Consider the following 23,433-nt stretch of genomic DNA (forward strand, 5'->3'; position numbering starts at 1 on the left):
ACAGACAGATAGATAGATAGATGAATAGATAGATAGATACAATTAGGTAGATAGATAGATAGATAGATAGATAGATAGATAGATAGATAGATAGATAGACACAATTAGATAGATAGACAGACACAATTAAATAGATAGATAGATAGATAGATAGATAGATAGATAAATAATTAGATAGATAGATAGATAGATAGATAGATAGATAGATAGATAGATAGATAGATAGATAGGCAGACACAATTAGGCAGATAGATAGATAGATAGATAGATACATAGATAGATAGATAGATAGATAGACAGACAGACAGACAGACAGACAGACACAATTAGATAGATAGATAGATAGATAGATAGATAGATAGATAGACAGACACAGTTAGATAGATAGATAGATAGATAGATAGATAGATAGACCTGTATATGTATCATGCAGGATGTAAGAAGTCTTAAACAAGCTGCGTCTCTGAAACTAATCATCTAATGCAAAAAAAAAAGAAAGAAAAGAAAGGAAAAGCATTTGTCTCCATATGATCCTGTCTCATGTCGGTGTTGTTGTTGACCCTCTCAGGTGCGTGGTGGGGAGGAGCACACACACACACACACACACACTCAGACGTCACACGCCCGTGTATAAGAGCAGCGCTTTGCTCCGGAGATGCCGCTTGTGTCCCGTCTCACCCCGCATACTGTCCGCGTGCCTGGTGCGCAGCAGGGGGTCCGGTGGCTGCGCGCGGTGCGGGCGGCTCTGTTCATTATCGCAGCGGAACTTCTCGAGGGGGAGACTGCAGCGCGCGTGCTCTGCGCAAACGCGTCTAACGCACACGCACGCGACGCGCGTTCGGGGCTCTGCGGGACGGATTAGACTCGGAGGGAGAGTCGGATTTCAGAGCGGATTCACGCGTCTGGCAAAGTTGGGAGTTTGTTTGTTTGTTTGTTTGTTTGCGTTGCGGCGGGAATCAGACCGGAGAATGGAGATGATGATGATAATGATGATGATGATGATGCGCTGACCCGGAGCCGTTAGACGCGTCACCTGCCTGCCTGTCTGCGGTGTGTGTGTGTGTGTGAATTGGTGTTTTCCGATCGTTCACCGGGAGATAGAGGTGCGTGCAGCATGCGTTCCGCGCGCGGCTTTACCGGATTCACCGGATTATTACTTCATCTCTGGGTTTGGTGAACGGCTCGAGCTCGGACCTCGCGGGGAATAATGGTGAGGAGATGCCTGCTGAGCATCAAACCGTTCAGGTGAGACAACACACACACACACACACACACACACACACACACACACGAATAGATCCAACGGTGCAATACAGTAGTGGTGTTAGTGATGAACCGGACAGGTGTACAGGTACAGCATCACTCACTCTACCCCATCATCTGTTGCTCTGCAGAAAATATTGGCACCCCACCTATATCATTTGCACCAATGCAAAGAGCCATTGATTTTAGCTTTTGGCTATTATTATTATTATTATTATTATTATTATTATTATATTTAATTTATTTATTGTATTGAGCCATTGTACTATTAACTTCTGGTGTTTCTGTCTCTTTATCTATTTATCTATCATGCAAAATAAATGAATAAATAAATAAATAAATGGCTCTTTGCATTGATTCATTAGCTAGATATGGATGGGGTGCCAATATTTTATGCAGACATATTTTATGCTCATTGTCACTTTTATGCTGTCCGTTTCACAATTGCTACTATTTGTACTGTTGCCACACGAAAATGATATATATATACTGTATATATTACATTTATAAAAAAAAAAAAAAAAAAATATATATATATATATATATATATATATATATATATATATTTAGGCCTATATATAATAGTATGTAATACTGAGAGTAACTGATATGATTAACTTAACTTGATATAATACTGTGTTTTTCCATAGTGCAACCAGAGGTTCACATCCTGCTGTAGTGTATAGCCTCTATCCCTGTTGCTCTGCATAAAATATTGGCACCCCCAGGTATATAATGTGAATCAATCCAAAGAGCCCTTGATTGTGGGTCGTGGTTGTACCTAATAATTTGGCAACTTACTGTAAAACCAGAATTTTGTATTAGATAGATAGATAAATACTTTATTGATATAGAATGAAATTCCAGATATGCAGCAGCAGCAATAGAGACAGTAGCACAGAGACGGGTTGTAGATGTGATTGCTCACTGTAAACTGTATATTACATAAAGTCAGTAGACACACAGGGTTAATGTGAGAACTGACCAGAGGTTACTAGTGCAATGCTAAGAACAAAAATACCCTACAAGATCTATAAGAAGCATGTATGTAAATAAAGCATATAAATCACAATTTAAATAATATTTAATTTGGGCGAAGGAGTTAAATTTGCTCTAATCCTGGACTGTAATTAGTTCGATCCTGAAAAGTTCTAAAATAAAAAATCTCTATTGTTTTAACAGATATGCACCACAATATATTTGGATATAACAGGCTCAATCTGGACTTATCAAGTCACATGACCTTTTTCCATCGGTCTTTATGCTCCCTAGCAAACGTTTTTCTGATGAGTCTGACTAACAAGTGGTTTTCTTATGGACACACAGCTGTTGAGTCCCAATCCTGTGAGTTCTCATCATACTGTGTGTGTATGAAAATGCTCTTACTCTCACTATTAAACACAGCTTTGTGTTTAAACTTTCTTCACCAAGCGTTTAAGTCATCTCCATTCACGCTCATTCGTGATATTTTTCCGATCACATTTCTTCCGTGATTTTTTTTAGAACAAAGCAAAGCCACACATATATATATATATATATATATATATATATATATATATATATATATATATATATATATAGATTTAGATATATAGATTTTGGAGTGTTTCTGTGTGTCCATTCATTCTGTAGAGCATTTATGATGTCATACACTGATGTTGGACAAGAAGCCCTGGCTCACAATCTTCGTTCCAGTTTATCCCAAAGGTGCTCGATAGGGTGAGGTCAGGGCTCTGTGTTCGGGCCGGTCAAGTTCTTTCACAATTAACTTATCAAACCATGTCTTTATCGCACTTGTTTATGCACTGGAGCTCAGTCATGTTGGAATAGCAAAGGGCCTTCGACAAACTGTTGCCATAAAGTTGCATAGAAGCACAGCACTGTCCAAGATGTCTTGATATGCTGAAGCATTAAGTTTGTCCTTTACTGGGGATAAGAGCCCTGATTGAATATATTGATTATAATATAACATAATTAGATATTATATACATTTGTTTTTGACCAGGCAGTGTATTGTATTATACTATTCATTATTTATGATGTGCTGTTTTAATATAAAGCGGATGCCGTACAATTGTATAAACCAACTCCTAGTGGTGAATGATATTACAAAAAGTCTATAACATCATAACATCTTGATGCCTCAAGGTGTATACAGTTGATTCGGTAGTAAACTGCCAGAAATATAAATAGTGTTGAATAAAAAAAAATTAGGGAAAAGACTACATAAGACTTAAAATGAGTGGTACTTTTTGTTGTATATAAAAAAACAACAGCTTTGAAATAAGTAAAAAGCTGCATTGTTTTTAAATCATTTGACTAAGGAGAAAATTCCAGGTCATTTGTAATTTATTACGAGTTGCGGTGGTGGCTCAAACAGTAGAGTCTCGGGGAGTTTGGGGGTGTTTAAGCTCTGTTGGGTTCTTATACAACCCAGCCCGTCTCGAGCCTGCTTAGAAAATGGGAGAGTCGGGAGAGAAAGAGTATCCGGTGTAAAGTCCATGGTGGATGCGGTGACCCAAAGCCCAGGAAAGAAGAAGTCTAACAGCGATGTAAAAGGATTGTCTTAGGCGTATAATCCACCCTGATAATCATCACAATAAAGACTGAGTCGTGAATAATCCGTTCCTGTATACGTGACTCCAGTGGCGTTGGATGATAGGCAGATCGTGGGACGTCGTGTGGGCGTCGTCCCATCCGTGTCCTTTCCCATACCTGGATTATGTCGAAGCAGATGTTCGTCCTGTGAGTGGCTGAGCACGGATTTCCCACGATGCCGAGGGTGATCTGAAGCACGACGCTCGCTGCCGTCCCCCGAGGTGTCTGGCACAGCTGCAGAGATTCCCGCGCTGTGTTCCAGTCGCTCCAGCAGCAGGTAGCGGCTGTCCATTCATACCTGCCAAGAGGTTCAAGGTGTGTTTGGGATTCAGCCTGGGAATCCCTGAGATTAGCGCATTAACTCCGAGCAGGCAGATTGTTAGATCCGTCTATCTGCACTTTATATCATGTTATAATGCCTTCATAAGGCTGCATTGTTATCATTATCCACAGTCATGCTTTAGTATTAATGTTGTCTTTATTACGTTTTGAATTTTTCACCTAATGCATCATTCATAACATGTTATATCACTTTGCCTAGAGCATGATGGGAAGATATCATTTATAAGGTGTTATAAGCGCTACTTATAAGGCATTCTTTCGTTTTTATTTTTTTTTAGCAATTTATAAACACATTATAAATAATGCTACACATATTCATGAGTTCTTATGATACATAATGATGTTTCGTGACTTTTAAATGCATTAAAACCGTCATTACACTTTTAGATTGCTTAGAAAGACTCACCACTTGTTTTGTAAAGTGATAATTTTCAATTTAAATATAAATTTAAATATAAAGTGTATGCACAGTAGTTCCCACATGTGAAATTGTAATTATCAGCAAACTGTTGCAGCTTAAGAGGAATAAAACACGTTACAATGTGAAAGCGAATCATCTTCATGGTAATAAGAGTCACTCGGCGTCCTCTCTCCACCCTGACGCTGATTATTTTCCTCTAACAGCATGACACCGTGTGTGTGTTACTGTACGTGTCACTGCTATAAACTCTCTCTCTCTCTCTCTCTCTCTCTCTCTCTCTAACAAACACACACACACACTTGGAGCTTACAGCTGATAAGGAAGCATTCAGCTTGTGTGGAAAAAAAAAATTCCCCCGAAAATCTCCTAATGTCACCCTCACAGCAGTCACCGATCCATCCGAAATCTGATCCCCACTCGCCCGGAAAACCAATTAGGAGACGACGGATTTTTGCTCTGAGCCAGCGAGCAGACCGAAGCAATTACTTTAAATCCGGTAATTAGTGCTGATACAATCTCCCAGCATGCCTGCGGCCTTCTGAACACGTTTAAACAGTAAAGAGAGATGAATTACTCACACGTGACACACACTCCAAACTTCTCTAAGTGTGTGTGTGTGTGTGTGTGTGTGTGTGTTCAGGCTCAGAGCCTTGGGGTTATGAGGCTTCTATATATGTCGCTTATTAACAGGTCTGATTAAACATTTATCTGTTAAGCCCCTGACTCAGATAGACAGAGAGACAGACACACAGACAGACAGACAGACAGACAGACATACTGTACACAGACAGCCAGACAAAGTAACAGCAAACCAGACAGCCAGACAGACACAGATAGGCATAGACAGACAGACACACAGGCAGACATAAAAAAAAAAAAAACATACACACACATAGACAGACACAATTTTTCAGACAGAAAAAGAAACACACACAATATCAGGCACAAAGACAGACACAGCAAGACACAGACAGACAGACAAACAAAGAAACAGACAGACAGACAAAGAAGCATACAGGTAAACAGTTACAGACAGTCAGATAGACAAATGTAGAAATACACAGAGGGACAGACAGACAGACAGACAGACAGATAGACAGGCAAAGAAGCATGTGCAAAGACAGACACAGACAAAGGCATGTTAGACACAGACAGACAAAAAGACAAACAAACAAACAGAAAAACACAGACAGACAGATATAGATAAATAATAGATAAATAAGGAGGCAAGCAATCAAGCAAACAAACAAATTAATTAATTAATTAAAAACAAACAAATATCCAGCTAACAGATTAAAGTGGATAAATAAATTAATAAATAAATAAGAAAGCGAATAATGTAAAAAAACAGCTAAATGGATTAATTAATTTATTGATTAAGTAATTACGAAGCATAAAAATACATACACTTATTTATTAAATAGAAAATTAATAAATAAACCAGCAAGGAAAAAAAGGATTTTAAAAAATTATAAACTAAACTAATGAATGAATTAATTGATTAGCAATAAATAAATGAGAAAATAAATACACACTCATAAAAAACATTACAAAGTTATTTGTCAAGTGGAGAATTAAAAGAAAAAAGGAATTAACAAATAAAGAAGCAAACTTTAATTACAAAGAGCCAAAAAACAAACAAACAAACAAACAAACAAACAAACAAATAGACACTAAACAATTAAGCAAGCTGTTAACTACTATATCTAATAAACTTGTTTAATAAAAAACAAAGAAACAAACAAATAAACAAACAAACGAGATGAGTAACGAGCTTCACCGAGTGTGAAGTTTATCTAAACATTAGAGTTAAATCATTAAAAGACTTTTATAAAAACAAACTTACAGGATCAAGAAATCACTGAAACACAAGTCACGTAGACGGAGCAGCTGTTACAGGAAATTAAGCAGCACTGTTCTAATGAATCACACTGCAGAGCGGAGATCTGTAAAGATGTCCTGACATCATTACCCAGGATGCACTTGGCGCGGTGCTGAGGTGTGTGTCAGGTGAGCTGAGGCAGGCTCGGGGATGAGGGGGTAGCGCCGGGGCAGTTGGGGTTATTATCATACAGGAGCAGATGGTGTGTCAGTAATGACGGGAACAGAGGCTCCTCTCTCAGTCTGCCGTCCGACTTTCATCTGTCGTTCTTCATCTGTCGTTCTTCATCTGTGGTTCTTCATGGTGTGGCAGTGATGAGGGGAGTCTGCGTGAACTCACCTGAGCTCTGTGATGTTTATTTACACTCACATTCCTCCACCTGAGCTCTGAGCTCGTTACTCAACTCCACTCCTCCTTCATTTACCCCTTACTTCCACTTCCTCTAACTTTCTCTCTCTTTCTTATTCCTGCGTTGACTCTTCCTTTCCTTCATCTATATCTCACTACTCCTTTTTTCACCCTCTTTCCCTCCTTCTCCCTCCTTTTCATCCCCATTTAATCCTTTCTTCTTTTCAGTTTGACTTCCTTATGTTTGTTATCCTTTTTTCTCTCTTGTTAACTTTTCCCTATTAATTATTTCTTCCTTCCTTTGCAATCCTTGTTCTCTTTTGCTTTATCCTCCTTCCTTCCTTTTTCTTTCTTTCACAGGTCCTTCCTTCCTTCCTTCCTTCCTTCCTTCCTTCCCTCCACTTTGTCTGATTTTCTTGTTACTCCTGCTCTCACTCTTTCATTCCATTTGTCCACCCCACCTCATTGGCTTCACCTTCCTCTATTTCTTTCCTTCTTTCCTTTCTTATATGCATGTTCTGTTTTTTCCTTTCTGCATTTCTCTCTCTCTTTCTCTTTCGCTCGTTCCTTCCATTTTCCATATCTCCCTTCCTTCTTTCTGATCTCCGTCCTTACTTTTCCCTCCATCACTTCCTTTCATCTACACTTTCCTATCTACTTTAGTTTTTGTTCTTTATGTCTTCCTTTCATTCTTTCTATCTTCATTGTTTCCCTCCGTTCTCCTTCTTCTTTTCTTCCGTCCTTACTTCCTCCATTGTTTCATTTTCCATTTTTCTTTTCTGTCTTACGTTTTTCTCATCCCCTATGTCTCTTTCTTTACCTTCCTCTATCCCCCTTTTCCTTCCCTCTATAAGCCCTAACAGCTGTTATATATACTGTATACTCCGTTCCTTCAGGAACTTTTTCTATTTATTTTTTTATTTAATGATTTTTAAAGCCCAGAACTATTGTTATTTCAGACTTTTTGCACTTTATTGACCTCCCTCTCTCTCTCTCTCTCTTTCTCTGCAGGATCTTCGTGGTGGGGATCGGCTTCTTCAGCCTGTGCTTTTTAATGACCTCTCTGGGAGGACAGTTCTCAGCCAAACGTCTCACCGACTCCCCGTTCACCACCCGCACCGAAGGTAACTCTTTCATTCAGGAGTGTAAAAAGCGCTAAAAGCGGCGGTGCCCTGGGGGTTCGGTGCGAGACGTGGGCGCGGGACGTTCAGCCGAGGCGTCTGAGCTTGTTAAAGCCAGAGCGGGGTTTATTTTAGGTCACGACTGAAAAGCTTCTGTCCCGCTGATGTGTGTTAAGGTCAGCTCACATTATTTCTCTCTCTCTCTCTCTCTCTCTCTTTCCCTCCGGGTGTATAATGAGGAAACGCATCCCTGGAGTCTCGGGAAACAGTTCAGCCTCGGGATACGTCATGTTTCTGCAGATTACTCAGAGAAGCAGGCGGTGAATATTATACATTTACACAGACTGCTCGGGGCAGCGTGGACTGCAGCTGCTTCTTAGAAAAGACCTTCGGGTGAAAAAAGTGTTCACTAAATGACAAGTGTTTTGTGTGTGTGTGTGTGTGTGTGTGTGTGTGTGTGTGTGTGTGTGTGTGACATTTCATTCTGTACGTACAATGCAAGAAGTTCACAAGGAACTGGTCCTGACTTGAGTTTATTGCTGGTTGCCATGGTTACAAAGCGCTGTCGTGGTCCTGGATTCTGATTGGTCAGAAGGTGTAGCAGCTGCTTTTGAAGTGGTGACAGATTTACACTAATCTGAATCTGCGTTATCACTTTCCGATGTGAATTTATGAAAGGAGTCTCCAGTGCCAGCACTTTGTTAAAAGATGTAACGGTGTAACAAAGATTCCCGACTCCTCATGACAAGCTGTACAAATGTTTATTATGTTTTTCCCAGAAATGTATCTCTTACTTTATTTGTTCGTTTTTTACTTTATTTCTTTCTATGTTCGTCTCTCTCTTAATATCTCCATCTACGTCTTTTGCTTTACCTTTCCTTACTTCATCCTTCCTTCAGTACACATCTCAGATGTTTTCTTGTTCATTCTTCTTTCTTCTTCTTTATTAATAATATTCCTTTCCTTTCATTTTCTCTCTTTGTTTCTTCATTATTTTATTTTCCATAATCCTTTCTTTCCCAGTCTTTGTTCATCCCTCTCTCCGATTCCTTCCTTCCTTTCTTCCTTCCTTCCTTCCTTCCTTCCTTCCTCCCCGATTCCTTCCTTCCTTCCTTCTTTCCTTCCTTCCTTCCTCTCTCCGATTCCTTCCTTCCTTCCTTCCTTCCTTCCTTCCTTCCTTCCTTCCTCTCTCCGATTCCTTCCTTCCTTCCTTCCTTCAGCTTACAGCATATATCTATTTCCTTCCTTTGTTCTATTTTAAAAATTTGTTTATTTACTGATTTTTAAAACCCCAAACTATAAAAATATTGTTTTAAAAAATGTGCAGCTGTTCACTAGGAATTGGTCCTGACTTGAGTTTATTGCTGGTTGCCATGGTTTCAGAATGCTGTTGGATCCTGGAATCTGATTGGTAAGAAGGTGTAACATGTTTATACTAATATGAGTGTCTTATCACTTTCATTTTTCCTTGATGTAAAAGATGTAAAAGATGTAAGGTGGCGCAACAAAGTTTCCCGACTTTTAATGATGAGCTGTACAGATGTATAAAAATTCTCTTCCAGGAGTTTAATCACTATTTTCCGACCAACCAGAGCTTATGGTTTGAATGATACTCCGGACCTCAGAGCGGTTTCCAATCCAGTGAGCTGTGAGCTCCCTCGGTCTTCTGAGAAAAACACGGATGACAGGAAAGGGATGGATGGAGGGAGGGAGGGAGGGATGGAGGAGCGAGGAGAGACGGATGAGGACGGAGGTGTAGACGGAGGGCTGAGGAAGAGCTTCGTTTCCTCGTGGTGGAAATCTCATTACGAGACCTGCCGCGAGGGGATTTTTACCCGATGTCACCTGTCTCACTGTGGCAGCTCGCATCACACTTTCTGTTCTCCGTCAGCCGCAGGGTTTAGCCCCAGGGTCCGAGTGTGTGTGTGTGTGTGTGTGTGTGAGGGAGAGAGAGAAAGAGAGAGCAAGTGCGAGAGAGAGTTCTCATCATCATCTTTCATTTCGAACATTGACATTTGATGTGAATTACGTGTGTGTGTGTGTGTGTGTGTGTGAGAGAGAGAGAGAGAGAGAGAGAGAGAGAAAGAAATAAAGAGAGAGAGAGAGAGAGAGAGAGAGAATTCTCATTATTACCTACAGTATCTGACAGTTCGAACCTCAGGCTTCTCATTTGTGACAGTAGACCATGTGTGTGTGTGTGTGTGTGTGTGTGTGTGTGTGTAAAACAGGGAGATGACAGTTCTACTCTAGGATATACTTTTGTGTGTGTATGTGTGTGTGTGTGTGTGTAAATTTGTGCCCCCTTTGTTCAGTGAGTCGTATCTCTTGAACTGAATAATTTTTTATTTCAAATCAGCTTTCATGACTCATGAATCAGAGAGTCATTTGACTCAGAACCGAATCGATAATCCCCTCTCTCTCTCTCTCTCTCTGAGTCAGTGGTGGTTAAACCTGACCTCTGCATGTCTTGAGTCGGGGATTCCTGACGTCTTGTGTTTCCTTTGGGACAGCGGCGTGATCGAGACGCTCGTCTGGAACGTTGTGTGTCAACTCGGAGTGAATCTTTTTAACCGAACCGATTCAATGATTCCAGTCAGTACAATGATTGACGAATTGTTAGTACCAGAGCCCAGCTGATATAGAGACAGGTCTATAAGGACACACAGACGCTAATCCGGTAGCTAGACGCTGCCGTTATTTTAACTCGTGAGCCGGATTAGCGTCACAGCCGCGGCACTGGGGTAAAAGAAACGTTTTACACTGCAAATTGTGTTTTTAGCATACGGGTGTGTATAAATCGAGCGGGTCAGGGGTTATACTAGGTTGGCTGACTGCCTCTTAATGTGTGTGTGTGTGTGTGTGTGTGTGTGAGTGTGTGAATGTGTGTGTGTGAGTGGACTTGATTAATTAGCTGCTTGTGTGCTGCAGTCTGAAAAGATGTCCACTGGCTCATTAACTACAGAAGAGTGTGTGCGTCCTCCTACAGTCCCAAGACACACTCCTCCCTAAGATTGTGTGTGTGTGTGAGTGTGTGTGTGTGTGAGTGTGTGTTTATGTATCGATGCTAGTGTTGTACTGAATGTATGTAACCATATGTCACCCTGTGTAGGCGGATGTAATGTAATATTTCCTCCACTCACACTGTTCACAGTCTGTCGCCAGTCTATTGTGCTACAAAAGTATTGGCACCCCTTCAACCGCATTACCAGCAGTGTGTGATGATTGTTAAAGACTTAAAAAAAAAACAGATTTCTATAGTTTGGAGACGTTCAGAGGCTGTCGGATGTTTAGGGTGCAATTTCTAAAAATTTACTTTGGGAGAATTACTAGAGTGTGTGTATTGTTTACATTTCAGATTCGTTTCATTTGAATCAATGAATCACGTGCATGAAAAGTTTATATTTGTATCGCTTGAAAAAGTAAAAATTTTTTAGGAAAAACAGTTTAGGGGTGTGCAACTTGTGCCAATGAATCATTTAAATTATAAAAAAAAAAATAGAGAGAGAGATTTGTTTCATTTGAATCAGTAAATAATTTTTATTAAAGTTTAGGTTTGTGCAACTTGATTAAGTGAGTTTTTTGCATCTAAACTGAGATTTGTGTTTTTTAAATTAATTAATCATTTGCATCAAAGTTTAGATTTGTGCCAATTTAATCAGTGAATCACTGATATGAAATTTCAGTTATTTGAATCAGTGAATCATTTTCATCAAAACAGAGATTTGTGCGATTCACTGAGTCAGTGAATCATCTGTAATAAATAAAAATAATTGTGCAACTTGAAACAATAAATCATTTTAATTTAAAAATAAAATTTGTGCCACTTGATTAAGTGATTTTTTGCATCTAAACTGAGATTTGTGTTTTTTGAATTAATGAATTATTTGCATCAAAGTTTAGATTTGTGCCAATTTAATCAGTGAATCATTGAAATTTAAACTGCAGTTTGAATCCTTCAATAATTTTCATCAAAACTGAGATTTGTGCAACTTGAGTCAGTGGACTGTTTGTATAAAAAATATATAATCACCTTTGAGTCAGTGAATCACTTGTTTTGAAACTGAAATTCAAGATTTAGTGAATCATTTGTATTAATATTCTGATTTCCTTTTTCTACTTGAGCCAGTGAATCATTTCCACTAAACTGAGATTTGTGCAGCTTAAACCAGTGAATCATTTGTATAGAAATTCGGATTTGTGCCACTTGACTAAATGAATCATTTGTACAAAAACACACTCTTAAACTGACGAGTCATTTGTTTTTTTAACCCGAGATGTTACGTCAGTTAATAATGTGTAAAAGTCTTTTTGGTCAAACCCGTTTCTCTGTCCTCGGGTGAGTCATTTAGAGTCGGTAAGTTTAGTGGGAAAACTTTCTCCAACCGAATCATTTAACTGAACAGATTGAATCAAGTGATTCGAGAGACTGAATCACTGATTCATAATTTCCCACGGTGCCAATACTTTTGTGCAGACAAACGCACAAGCAAAGGTCAGTCACTGTTCACGTATAGATGATGAAATGGCTAATGCAAGGTAAAAGTGCTTTTAAGTGTGTGTGTGTGTGTGTGTGTGTGTGTGTGTGTGTGTGTAAGTGTTTGGCTGCTCATCATAGCTAATGGTGTGTAAAGTGATAGATGTGATGGCGTCAGGAAAACAATGCTTTCCCATCTGCTCGGATTTTACCAGCACACACACACACACACACACACACACACACACACACACAAGCTTTAATGAGACACAATTTCTTTCTTTATCACAGTGAGCTTCAGTTACTGTCAGCATCTGTGTATGCAAATGTACTGTCATATTGTTTCTCACACACACACACACACACACACACACACACACACACTCAATAAAGTGTATCTGACAGCACACACTCCTAAATTATGATTTATGACAAGAACAGCACTGCGGTGTGTTTTATATATGCAGAGTGTGCGCTATAATAAACTGCCTTTGAGCATCAGTGCTGTGGTGCACAGTGTGTGTGTGTGTGTGTGTGTGTGTGTGTGTTTGTGCATGTGTGTGTTTGTGTATTTCCCTCCTCGTAACCTGACGTAAAAGAAATGTGATCCCACTGTCGCTTTCCAGAAGAAAAGATTTATTGCATTTGCGTGTATTCGAGTCTGACATTTATCACACACACACACACACACACACACACACACACACACACACACACACACACACACACACACCGTTATACTACTTAAGCTAGAACCACATACTCACAGATAAGGAGCTGCAGGAAATTTAAAAGTAAAGCAACTAATTTTAACTGAAAACAAACTAGTGAGAGAGCGAAACTAGAGAAAGCTAACAAGCTACAAAAGCGTATAGCGCGGCTGGAATACAAACTAGCATATCCAAAGAAGCTACTAGAAGCTACATTACTAGAAATTAATGCGCAAAAACTACGCTAAAGAGGGAAAGTATGCTAAGTGAATGCTAGCCTAGCAAGTAAAGCGCTAAACTAGCAAATTGAAAGTACTGTAGTGCACAAAGGCTATAAAGGAAATGAAAACAAACTAGACAATTATTAAAGCTACCTTCAAAACAAATGCTAACCGATAAGTAAAAATTTAAGTAAACTAGTGAGAGAGCGAAACTAGGGAAAGCTAACAAGCTACAAAAGCGTATACAAACTAGCATATCCAAATAAGCTAGCAACTCAAAACTAGCATTTAGCGTTACTAGAAATTAATGCGCAAAAACTACGCTAAAGAGGGAAATTGCACAAAGACACTTTAATAACCTTTGCATAAAGACACTTTGTTCTATGCATATTTGCACACCATCTTTCTTCCAAAATATCAAAATTTCTCAATTTCTTAAATGTTCTTGTACAGTACAGCATATTTCAATTTGTACAGTATATTTCTATTTTTTTTATGTCCAGCATATTTCTATTTCTAGTTCTATTTTCCTAGTTCAATTTAATCTTTCTATTTAATTTTTCTATCGTATTTCTTTTATTTATACTTATTTCTTATTATAAGCTTTAATTCTCTTTTTAAGGTCACCGGCAGTTGTATAAGCATTTTAATAAATTTCGTACTGTGTATGCCTATGTATGTGACAAATAAAATTTGAATTTGAAAGTATGCGAAGTGAATGCTAGCCCAGCAAGTAAAGCGCTAAACTAGCAAATGGAAAGTACTGTAGTGCGCAGAGATTATAAAGGAAATGAATTATTAAAGCTACCTTCAAAACAAATGCTAACCGATAAGTACAAATTTAAGTAAACTAGTGAGAAAGGTTAATTAGCAAAAGTGAGCAAGAGGCAAAACAATAAAGCTAGAAAATACACAAACGCTAACTAGAAAGTAAGTGCTAAGCTAAGCAAAAGAGAGAAAGCATGCTGAGTGCACGCAATTTAAGCGCTAATTTAGTAAAAAGAAAGTAACATAGTGCTCAAGAACCAAAACAGTAAAACTAGTAAGTACACAAACGCTAACTAATAAGCAACAGCTACGCTAAAGAGTAAACATTAACTGGAGAGGGAACGGAAGTCTGGCAAACTGAAGCTTAATTAGCGACAGAGCTAATCTAGTAATAGCTTAATAGCAGGTAAAACACACCAACAGTTCAGTAAAAGCTAACTCGGCGAGAGAAGCTAATCGTGATTAGCATACGGAGTCTCCGACGGAAAGCTGTCAATCACGTGTGCTCATTAGAATATAGTTTTCGAAACGCAGATGCTAGTTACTGGAGCGCTCATGTCCTAAATACACAATTACCACTTAGCAATACACAGTTCTAATTACTGTAACTATACTATAGTGTGTGTGTGTGTGTGTGTGTGTGTGTGTGTGGCCTTAATTAGCGCTTACAAAATGTGCAACTAGGTCACTGTTAGAGGATCAGAGTGGAGGAATCAGGGCAATTAGGGCCTTAAGAGAGTGTGTGTGTGTGTGTGTGTGTGTATTCCCAAGCTACTTACCCCTCAGTTATACATCATTATAAACACAATATTAAAGTATTTAAAACAGTATGAACTCTGCTATATTCTCCAAATGGTGGGTATGTGTGTTGCCAGGTGCAGTTAAATCACTTAAGCTTGTAGTTTCTTCATCCGTTAGCGCACCAGCCCGACTAAACAAACCCTAGAATGAGGCTTCGAGCTTAAACCTCCCTCTCGGGACACCGGTGTTTACCCTGATCCTGGAGTAAGGCTCGGTAATTACAGGCTAATTGGCGCGCGTCCCGGCCCCGGCTCTGCTCCCCACGGATTTTCCGCGAAGGGATTCGGGGGCGTTGGGAAAACCTGCGTCGTTTGAAGTGATGCTAATTTGTGTGTATTGATTATTTCGAGGAGGTTCATCAAACCTGCGTTTCTAATGGCACTGAGAAAAAAAGAAGAAGAAGAAAAAAAAGCAGTAACACTTCACGTATGTCCTGTGTAAAGTCAATTTTAAAACAACTTCTTTTTAATGAACTGCTTTCAAAATTTTATTTAAATCATAATAATATTGAGACGTACAAATCATAATAAATAGTCAAAATATTTTTATTTGTTGAAAATAAGTCATTTAATGTAATGCAATTTAATAATAATAATAATATTTATGTTTTTGTATTATATTTTAACATCAACAACATTTATTTCAGCTTTTTGTCCAGGGTGTACCCCGCCTCGTGCCCTGAGGCCCCCCAGCGACCCTGAATACAGGATAAAGTGGTATAGAATATGAGTGTGTGAGTGTGTGTGTGTGTGTGTGTGTGTGTGTGAGTGAATCTGTAGGAAATTGTGTGAATCAACTGCAACAAAATTCATGCAGAAATCCGATTCGCTGATTCAGAAAGATGAAACATGGCTTTCATTATTTTGCGCTTCAAAGAGAGAGAGAGATTTATCTCGGAGATGTTTGTGTTTTTCTGCATGCCTGTATGTGAGAGTGTGTGTGTGTGTGAGAGAGAGAGAGAGAGAGATGACAGTGCTGATTATAGCTAAGCTCCGGCTTTTTGCAGATCCTTCTTCACTCACAGCAGAGATTTCTCTCATCAGCGCAAATATTTCTCTCGCACCTCGGCGTGAGTCGGCCGCTCAGATGGGAAGGCTGAGCGCTTGTCAGAGTTCCCGCTACAGCAGCTGTGATCTGTGGAGTCAAACTGTTTATTTTACATTTTGATATTGCAAAATTTGCGACCGACACAACGCCGAGGCGAATGTTAAACAGGTTGTTCAATCTGGATTTTGTAGCTGATGTCAAAACATGAGTAAAGGCAGATAATTAAAGCTTAACGCGTCGAATCAGAGCCGGTGTGTCGTCGGCGTATAGGGGAGGAATAAAGACATCGGAGGAGACGTCTTCTGCTCAGTGGGTTTAGGGGGAAAGCGCAGTTTATGTGTGAGCAAATAATATACGCCCAAGCCTTACAAGACAAACAGGAGGACGTATCGATTAGCATTCTAGTCTGGCTTGTACACACACACACACACACACACACACACACACACTACACAATCATGACCTTGAGATGCATGGTGAGATGTCCGGCGACTCAAGAACCGAGATGATGTCTGTTGACAACCGCTATCTCATAACAAAACACACACACACACACACACACACACACACACACACACACACAATGTCCAGATTAAATGACATAGGAGACAGTTTAGTGTTAGAGTCAGGTCAATGCCGAGCATCTGGATGGAACTGCATTGAGCGAGAGACATTAAGGAGAGAGAGAGAGAGAGAGAGAGAGAGTAAATAAGTAAATAAGGTCTTTATATTCAGTGAGTCCACAGGGATTGCTCGTGTTCTCCTTCACTTCACTAATAAACCTTAATTACTGAAGCCAGTTCACACCAGCTCACAGCTGATTACAGAAACTGATTGGGCCATTCTCTCTCTCTTTCTCGCTCTCTCTCTCTCTCTCTCTCTCTCGCGTGCGCGCTCTCTTTATTTGTCTCATGTTTATTCTCATAAACGGAGCCAACCCGAGCCGACGGATGATATTCGGGAACGAACAAGAAAAACAGCGGAATGATACCCGCCTGATAACGACGACCATAATTAAAAGTAAATCGTTTCGCCTAAGATTAGTGCTCACACTCCGATCTCACACCTTCACGGTTGCCATGAAAATATCAATGCATTTTTCTTAACCCATGATAACAATGAATAATCAGTTGATCAAAACACAAAGTTTATTTTTTATTTAAAAGCATCACAATCATATCAAATTTGTTATTTAAGACCCACAAATGAAGCAAATGCACTTAAACTGCAAACGCACCTTCCGATGGTGTTCACATGACCTACAGAGAAACATTATGCAAAACAAATTGCCAGCTGATTCTTGACAGCAGTTATCTGATTAATGGTTATTCGGATAAAATCCTTAATGGAGATTTAAAACCTACCCTTGGCTTATATTTATTTGTACTCATAAATTTTCAAGCGAAAGTGATTTTCCGGGCAGTAAATCAGATTGCAAGCGCTCGATTTATATTGACTCCACCCCCAAATGCATATTCATTAGGCTAAGCCTGCAACATTAGATAACCTGTCACTTTTGCACATTATAACACATTCTGTTTTGTTTTTTTTAAATAGCAACAGAAATTGTACAAAAATCCATAGATAGATAGATTCTTAATAACAAACGAACAAAAAAGTGAATGAGCTGTTACTACGGAAACAGTAAAATAGTAAATATTTATTTAGTATTTCAATTACTGTTTAGTAAAAGATTTCGATTTCCATCTTCAGCTCGTGTCTGAAGCTCATTTAAACTAGACACTATGAACACAATTTGCTTTTTCAGCCAGCCCGCGGTCATTATTTACGCGTTTTTTTTTCAGATTTATCCAGCAGAGTGATGATTAGGACTAAATTTTCTACGTTGACGGAGGAGGAGGAAAAAGATTAGCGATCCGCTGTAGCCCGCTGGCCTCGACGCGTCAGGAAAGAAAGAGTCGTGATCCAGAGCAGTGAAGAGGCCAGAGCTGAGAGATGCTAATAAGCTCGCTGTCGGGTGGCTAACACACACACACATACAGAGTGTGAGAGAAAATGAAAAAGAGATTAGAGGAAAAAGAAAAAAGCCAGGGAGAAAATTAGTTGCGGACGCTAGAAGAGGAATCAGTGATTATTAAATAAGGAACACATCCAAGAGCCCAGATGCCACTCGGATGAGATTTCGGTCTTTTCCAGAACAACAGAAGGTCTTTTTGTTTTTTTCCCCATCTCTCTCTCTCTCTCTCTCTCTCTCTTACTCTGTCCATCCAAATGTTTCAGTTGAGTAAATTTTTTATGTTAAAGAAAGTAGACTTTATGTAGTACAGCTGTTTAATTATGATGTGGGAGGGGTTAAATTACATAATAGAGATGTGGGAGGGGTTAAATCACTTCGTAGAAACTAGCGTTAGTACGTGTCATCGACGGTTCAAGAGTTTGTAGAAAGAGTTAAAAGATCCGGTTTCCCGAAAGCTTCTTATCGCTAAGTAGCTCTTAAGTTGTACCTTAACCTCTCTCTTAATGTTACGGCACGATTCCTGAAACGTTCGTACGCTAAGTATTTCTTAGGTAAGTCACACGTTCATAAGGCTGGTCAGTCTTTATAAACCAGCCGTGTATGCAAGCACATCATCAAAGTCGTATTAATGATGGAATATACAGTACTGTAGGCCTGTTTATATCAGGAGTAATTGAGTGACTTTTAATTAGCCTATTTCATAATGTGACTAATGCATTAAAATTGGCACTTTTAATATTGAACAGGTGGCAAACAATTTGGCTCTAAGTGGCTAAGATCGTATAAATGGGTGATCATGGTGGCACCAGATATGAGAGCGATACAGCGTGTTGTTGTGCTAAACCGAAGACGACGCCGTCCGCCGAGCCGTGTGGTTTGTGTTAATTTTTTCATTAGGCAAAACCTCAGCTCTTTTCATATTTTGCCTGAGGTGGCAAAGTTTCGCTTCCAAGGCAACAGATTATGGAGCTTCTTCACCTGATCAGACCTGCGCTTGCATTGTCCACCCATGACAGTTTTGTCTGGGCCAATTCTGCCGTGGGTGAGCAAGCAGAAAGAGGTAAATTAGTTCAGAGCACGTTCCTCGGGGGACAGTGGATACCCCCTTAGAACGTACCTCTTCACACCAGTATCCAACCCACAGACTCAGGCTGAAAGAGCCTTCAATGTTGCACACATTCGCACTCGCACCATCATCAAGCGTGCAATTAGACTCTCGAAAAGTCCATAGGAGGATTCCGCATGAAGCCTCACAGGTCTTGCGCAGTTACGGTGGCAACAGCCATGCTCCATAACATGACTGTGCGTGGTTGCTTTCATTGAAGGTTTTAACCAATGTTTAACGTTTTACCGCCACTACAGGTTACATGAAAATATTAGCGACAGGTTGGTGATTTCATTTAAAATATTTGTCTATTGTGGCATGCTATTGTTAAAGTTAACCCATGTCGAAATAAACGTTATTGGAAGAACTTTGTGCAATTTTTTATTTGCACAGAAAGTGCCGTCTTTCTTAACGCTGTCATGAAAAATGAGTGAAAAATCGATTCCTGAGCGACCGATGTCAGCTAATTCAGGACCTTCACTGTAGACAGCGCCTTGTAACGTCGGACGAAAGACTTAAGAAGACTCCTAAGGGACAGTTCGGGGAACACACTTAAAAAAGTAAACAACTTACGTAACATATATCTTAAAAGTCTTCTTAGCATGCTAAGAGTGTGCGTTATCGGGAAACCAGGCTCTGATGATATTTAATGTAATTAATACTATTATTATTATTATTATTTGAGGTTGAAGCCCACGTACATGTCTCTCTGTACAGCAGAACTCTCTGTCTAACTTATTAAGACAAAAAAATCACATTTTGTCTTTTGTACTTTGTTGTCCTTCTTTCATCTTCAGACAAATACACTCCCTGTTCGGTAATCGGAGAGTGAATCACAGATGAGAAATGGAAAAAGTAGATAAAAGGATAGAGATGAAGTTTTGTCTTAAAACCACTCCAGCGTGTTAAAATTTACTTATACCACTTCAGCGCTGTTATTCCAGCCAAAGTAAAAAATATGAACTAATCCCAGTAAAAATATTCACTTTATCTTTTCTAATTAATATCTATTGGTGCAGGTGTTTGTTTACATTGAGACAGTAGCGCATTAGTAGATTTTAAAGTTTTAAAAATTTTTAAATCTATTTTAAAGTAGATTATTAAATCCGACACATAACTGTTCATAACATCACTTTTACTCAACATTGTGATTTCACTTATGGTGCAGATTAAACTTCAGGCAGAGATCTAAGGACTGCTGAAGTTAAGTGATTATGTTGGGGGGCATTTAAGAGCATAACACTGAGCGCTCAGTTGGGGTAATCTGACACGCCCTCACCTCGGGCTGCGGTGGATACGTTTGCTTTAACTCATGTCATAGTGGTGCATCAAAACACCATGGTTCCAGAACATATCAGACAAAGGCAAAATAAAGATACATCTGATGATCTGTCCATTCATCTTTGAAGGTTCAGTTTTCGTAGTTAACTATCGTGTTGATTGTCTATGTTGAGTGACGTGTATAGCCAGGCCCAGCTCGACGGGAAGGGCGCTAAATTAGAAGAAAAGTGTTGGATGCTGTGACATAATTTCACTTTTTTGTTGTTAAATTATGTAGTATATATGTAGGAGAGGTTAAATTAGGGAGTAGAGATGAGAGTGGGGTTCAATTCAGTAAACAGTGTGTTGTGTGTTATACAGAAACACGGACTAATAGAGCCAGAGCCATTAAGACTGACCGAGCTTTTAAATCAATACAAATAAAACATTTTTATTTTCTTATTTTTTGGAAAATGTACTCATGTAGAAAACAGCAGCAGTGCGGGTGACGGGAAGAGAGAGGACAGAAGATAAAGAGAGAGAAGACGAGAACAGACGAGTGCACATGGAGTGGTTCGGTGTAACAGGAGAGCAAATGAAAGAAAGAGATTGAAGGAGGATTGAATGTTCTGATCAGTGCAGAGTCTTAACTTCAGAGGCGAGGGAAATCAAAGAAGCAGCCTGAAAGGCAGAGAAAGTGTGTGCATGTGTGTGTGTGTGCGTGCGTGCGAGCGAGTGAGCGAATGTGCAAAATGGGAATACAGAGAAATGAAATGTTTTAATTGAAATGCAGCCTCAGAGGCTCCGGGTTTAAAATTACAGCAAACACACTCGCACTGCTCTTTATCTCCCACTGTCAGAGACGTACAGAGTGAAGACGAGCAGAATGTCATGTCTAATTGATTGTGTCCTTACACACACACACATGAACACACACACACACATGCACACACTCTCTGTCGAGTGCTGACCAGGACGCTCTCAGAGGACAGATAAAAGCACTGGTGAAGACACAGAGGAACTGAGATTCCTGACCAGTTGTGTAATTGAAGTTGGTAATTACGATATCATGTGGATTGTAAAATCAGTTGGAATTTAAGGATTGGCCGAAGAGTTGGGTTATTTTTAATAAATGAAATACAAGACGACGGCATGGTGGTGTAGCGATTAGCACTGTCACCTTGCACCTCCAGGGTCCGGGTTCGATTCCCGGCCAAGCTCGATTCCCGTCTCAGTGTGCATGGAGTTTGCATGTTCTCCCCGTGCTTGGTGGGTTTCCTCCAGGTACTCTGGTTTCCTCCCACAGTCCAAAGACATGTAGATAAGGTTAATTGATGTTCCCAAATTGCCCCTAGTGTGTATGTGTGTGTGCCCTGTGATGGATTGGCACCCTGTCCAGGGTGTACCCCGCCTCGTGCCCTAAGACTCCTTGGATAGGCCCCAGGTCCCCGCGACCCCGAATACAGTAAGTGAGTGAGTAAGAAATACAAGATCAGGATTGAATAGAGATTTGTTGGCTTGGTTCCTTTCTAGCAGATTCCAAAAAATTTCCCCAAAAGGTTGAAGCGTATAAGCTCTTTATTAAATACTGTACACGCGCACCGTTGGGTTCTAACCCTTCTTTTTGGATAAACCCGGCCGTGTAGGATAAGGTCATGAGCTTCGAGAGACGTCCAATCGTTCATCCCTTTATCAGGAGATCAGGCCAGTTCGTATCCTGACTTTCACAGCGCTGGCGTTGAGGGAATTACCGAAGCAGCGGCAGCTAGATCAGGAGAAAAGTGGATAAAGACGTTTCCCCTGCTGCACGGATTTGTACGTTCTAGTCGAGACATCATCTTTTTCATCATTTTTCACATAGAAAGCCCCCCCCCTCGCCTCCCGGTACATTTTGTTTGTTGGTGACAGCGGCGCATTAGCAGGAAGAAGAAACGCGCGCGAGGTATCCTGTTGTCATCGTCTTTGTCCTTTACCGTCGGAGCTCCTTTACTGATCATCGGTGTGAAGCTTCACTCTGTGATCGATTGCTGCGAGAACAAAACTCCGGTCACAGCGAGGACGAGCTGCTGGGTGAAGATTAGAGCTTCTTTATTAAATCAAAGAACGCCCGATGTTGGGTCGTGCTAGTGTTCGAGTGAATAAAACACCAGTGAAGAAAGCGTCTTGCGTGGAAGTGAGCAGCTGCTGGGTCGGTTAAATACATCTGCTATACTTTGCTGAGCGGGAGAGTCAAGATAAAGCTATTAATGTTCTCAGCGTCTGACATTTACAATTTGTATAATTTTAGATTTTCTGAATAGCTAGATAACGTAAGGGCTAATTAGAAACTAGCTAAACATTGTCCAGCTCAGGCATTTTCAAACAGAATAGAGACCGCCGCGGCCCAGTTTGAAAATCTTCTTTAATTATAATGCTGATCAACACACAAGACAAAGACGGGGTATTTTCCTATAAATCTTATATGAAATATTTACACAGTATATATCCCTGAATATATAAATTACAATTACACAGTCGTTAATAACTGCTGTTTAATTGTGTTAAGTCTTGTACAAAGTGATGTTTTTCTCTGACCACTGATCATGTTCTGCTCCACACTCCAGTCCAGTAGGGGGCAGTATTACACCCAGCACCCATGAACTCTAAGGAAAAAAAAAATGCTCTTGCAAAACATGAGTATTTTTTCTTTCTGAAAAATTGAAGTGATTTATATTTTCTGCAAAAGCTGTTATGTATTTTAAGGATTTTTTTTTTATTTTAGTCCATTTACCATTTGCAAATTTATCAGGTTTTTCTGAAAAAAAAAATCGATTGCATACTGCATAAACAATATAATTATTACTGGACCATCCTATTTACGAAGCCGTATGAACCTGCTCTTCCTTTAGAAACGATAATGCACCTGAACGAGTTTAACAAGAAAATAAATCGAAACCTTCCGACCAATCAGATTCGATATTGTGTTTTGACTCCAAACACACGACTCAGATGCTCGGTTTTGTTATGAACAAACATAACAACCCAAGGCATCTTGAGGCTAGCGTTTACGCTTCGTTTTCTCGCGTCTCGCCTCTGTTTTGAATCTCCATGGCAA

At 39.7% G+C, this 23,433-nt stretch overlaps 1 protein-coding gene across 1 annotated transcript in view; it reads left to right on the forward strand.

Moving 5' to 3' along the window:
• Positions 1-1,207: 1,207 nt before the first annotated feature.
• The window catches only part of LOC128526771 (alpha-1,6-mannosylglycoprotein 6-beta-N-acetylglucosaminyltransferase B-like), a 107,557-nt gene continuing 85,331 nt past the window's right edge, over positions 1,208-23,433 (forward strand). Inside the window, exons 1-2 of the mRNA XM_053498915.1 lie at positions 1,208-1,245; positions 7,866-7,978. Coding sequence (XP_053354890.1) covers positions 1,208-1,245; positions 7,866-7,978 — 151 coding nt within the window. The remainder of the gene's footprint in view (positions 1,246-7,865; positions 7,979-23,433) is intronic.

The sequence above is a fragment of the Clarias gariepinus genome, chromosome 6, assembly GCF_024256425.1.
Source record: "Clarias gariepinus isolate MV-2021 ecotype Netherlands chromosome 6, CGAR_prim_01v2, whole genome shotgun sequence".
Classification (NCBI taxonomy): Eukaryota; Metazoa; Chordata; class Actinopteri; order Siluriformes; family Clariidae; genus Clarias; species Clarias gariepinus.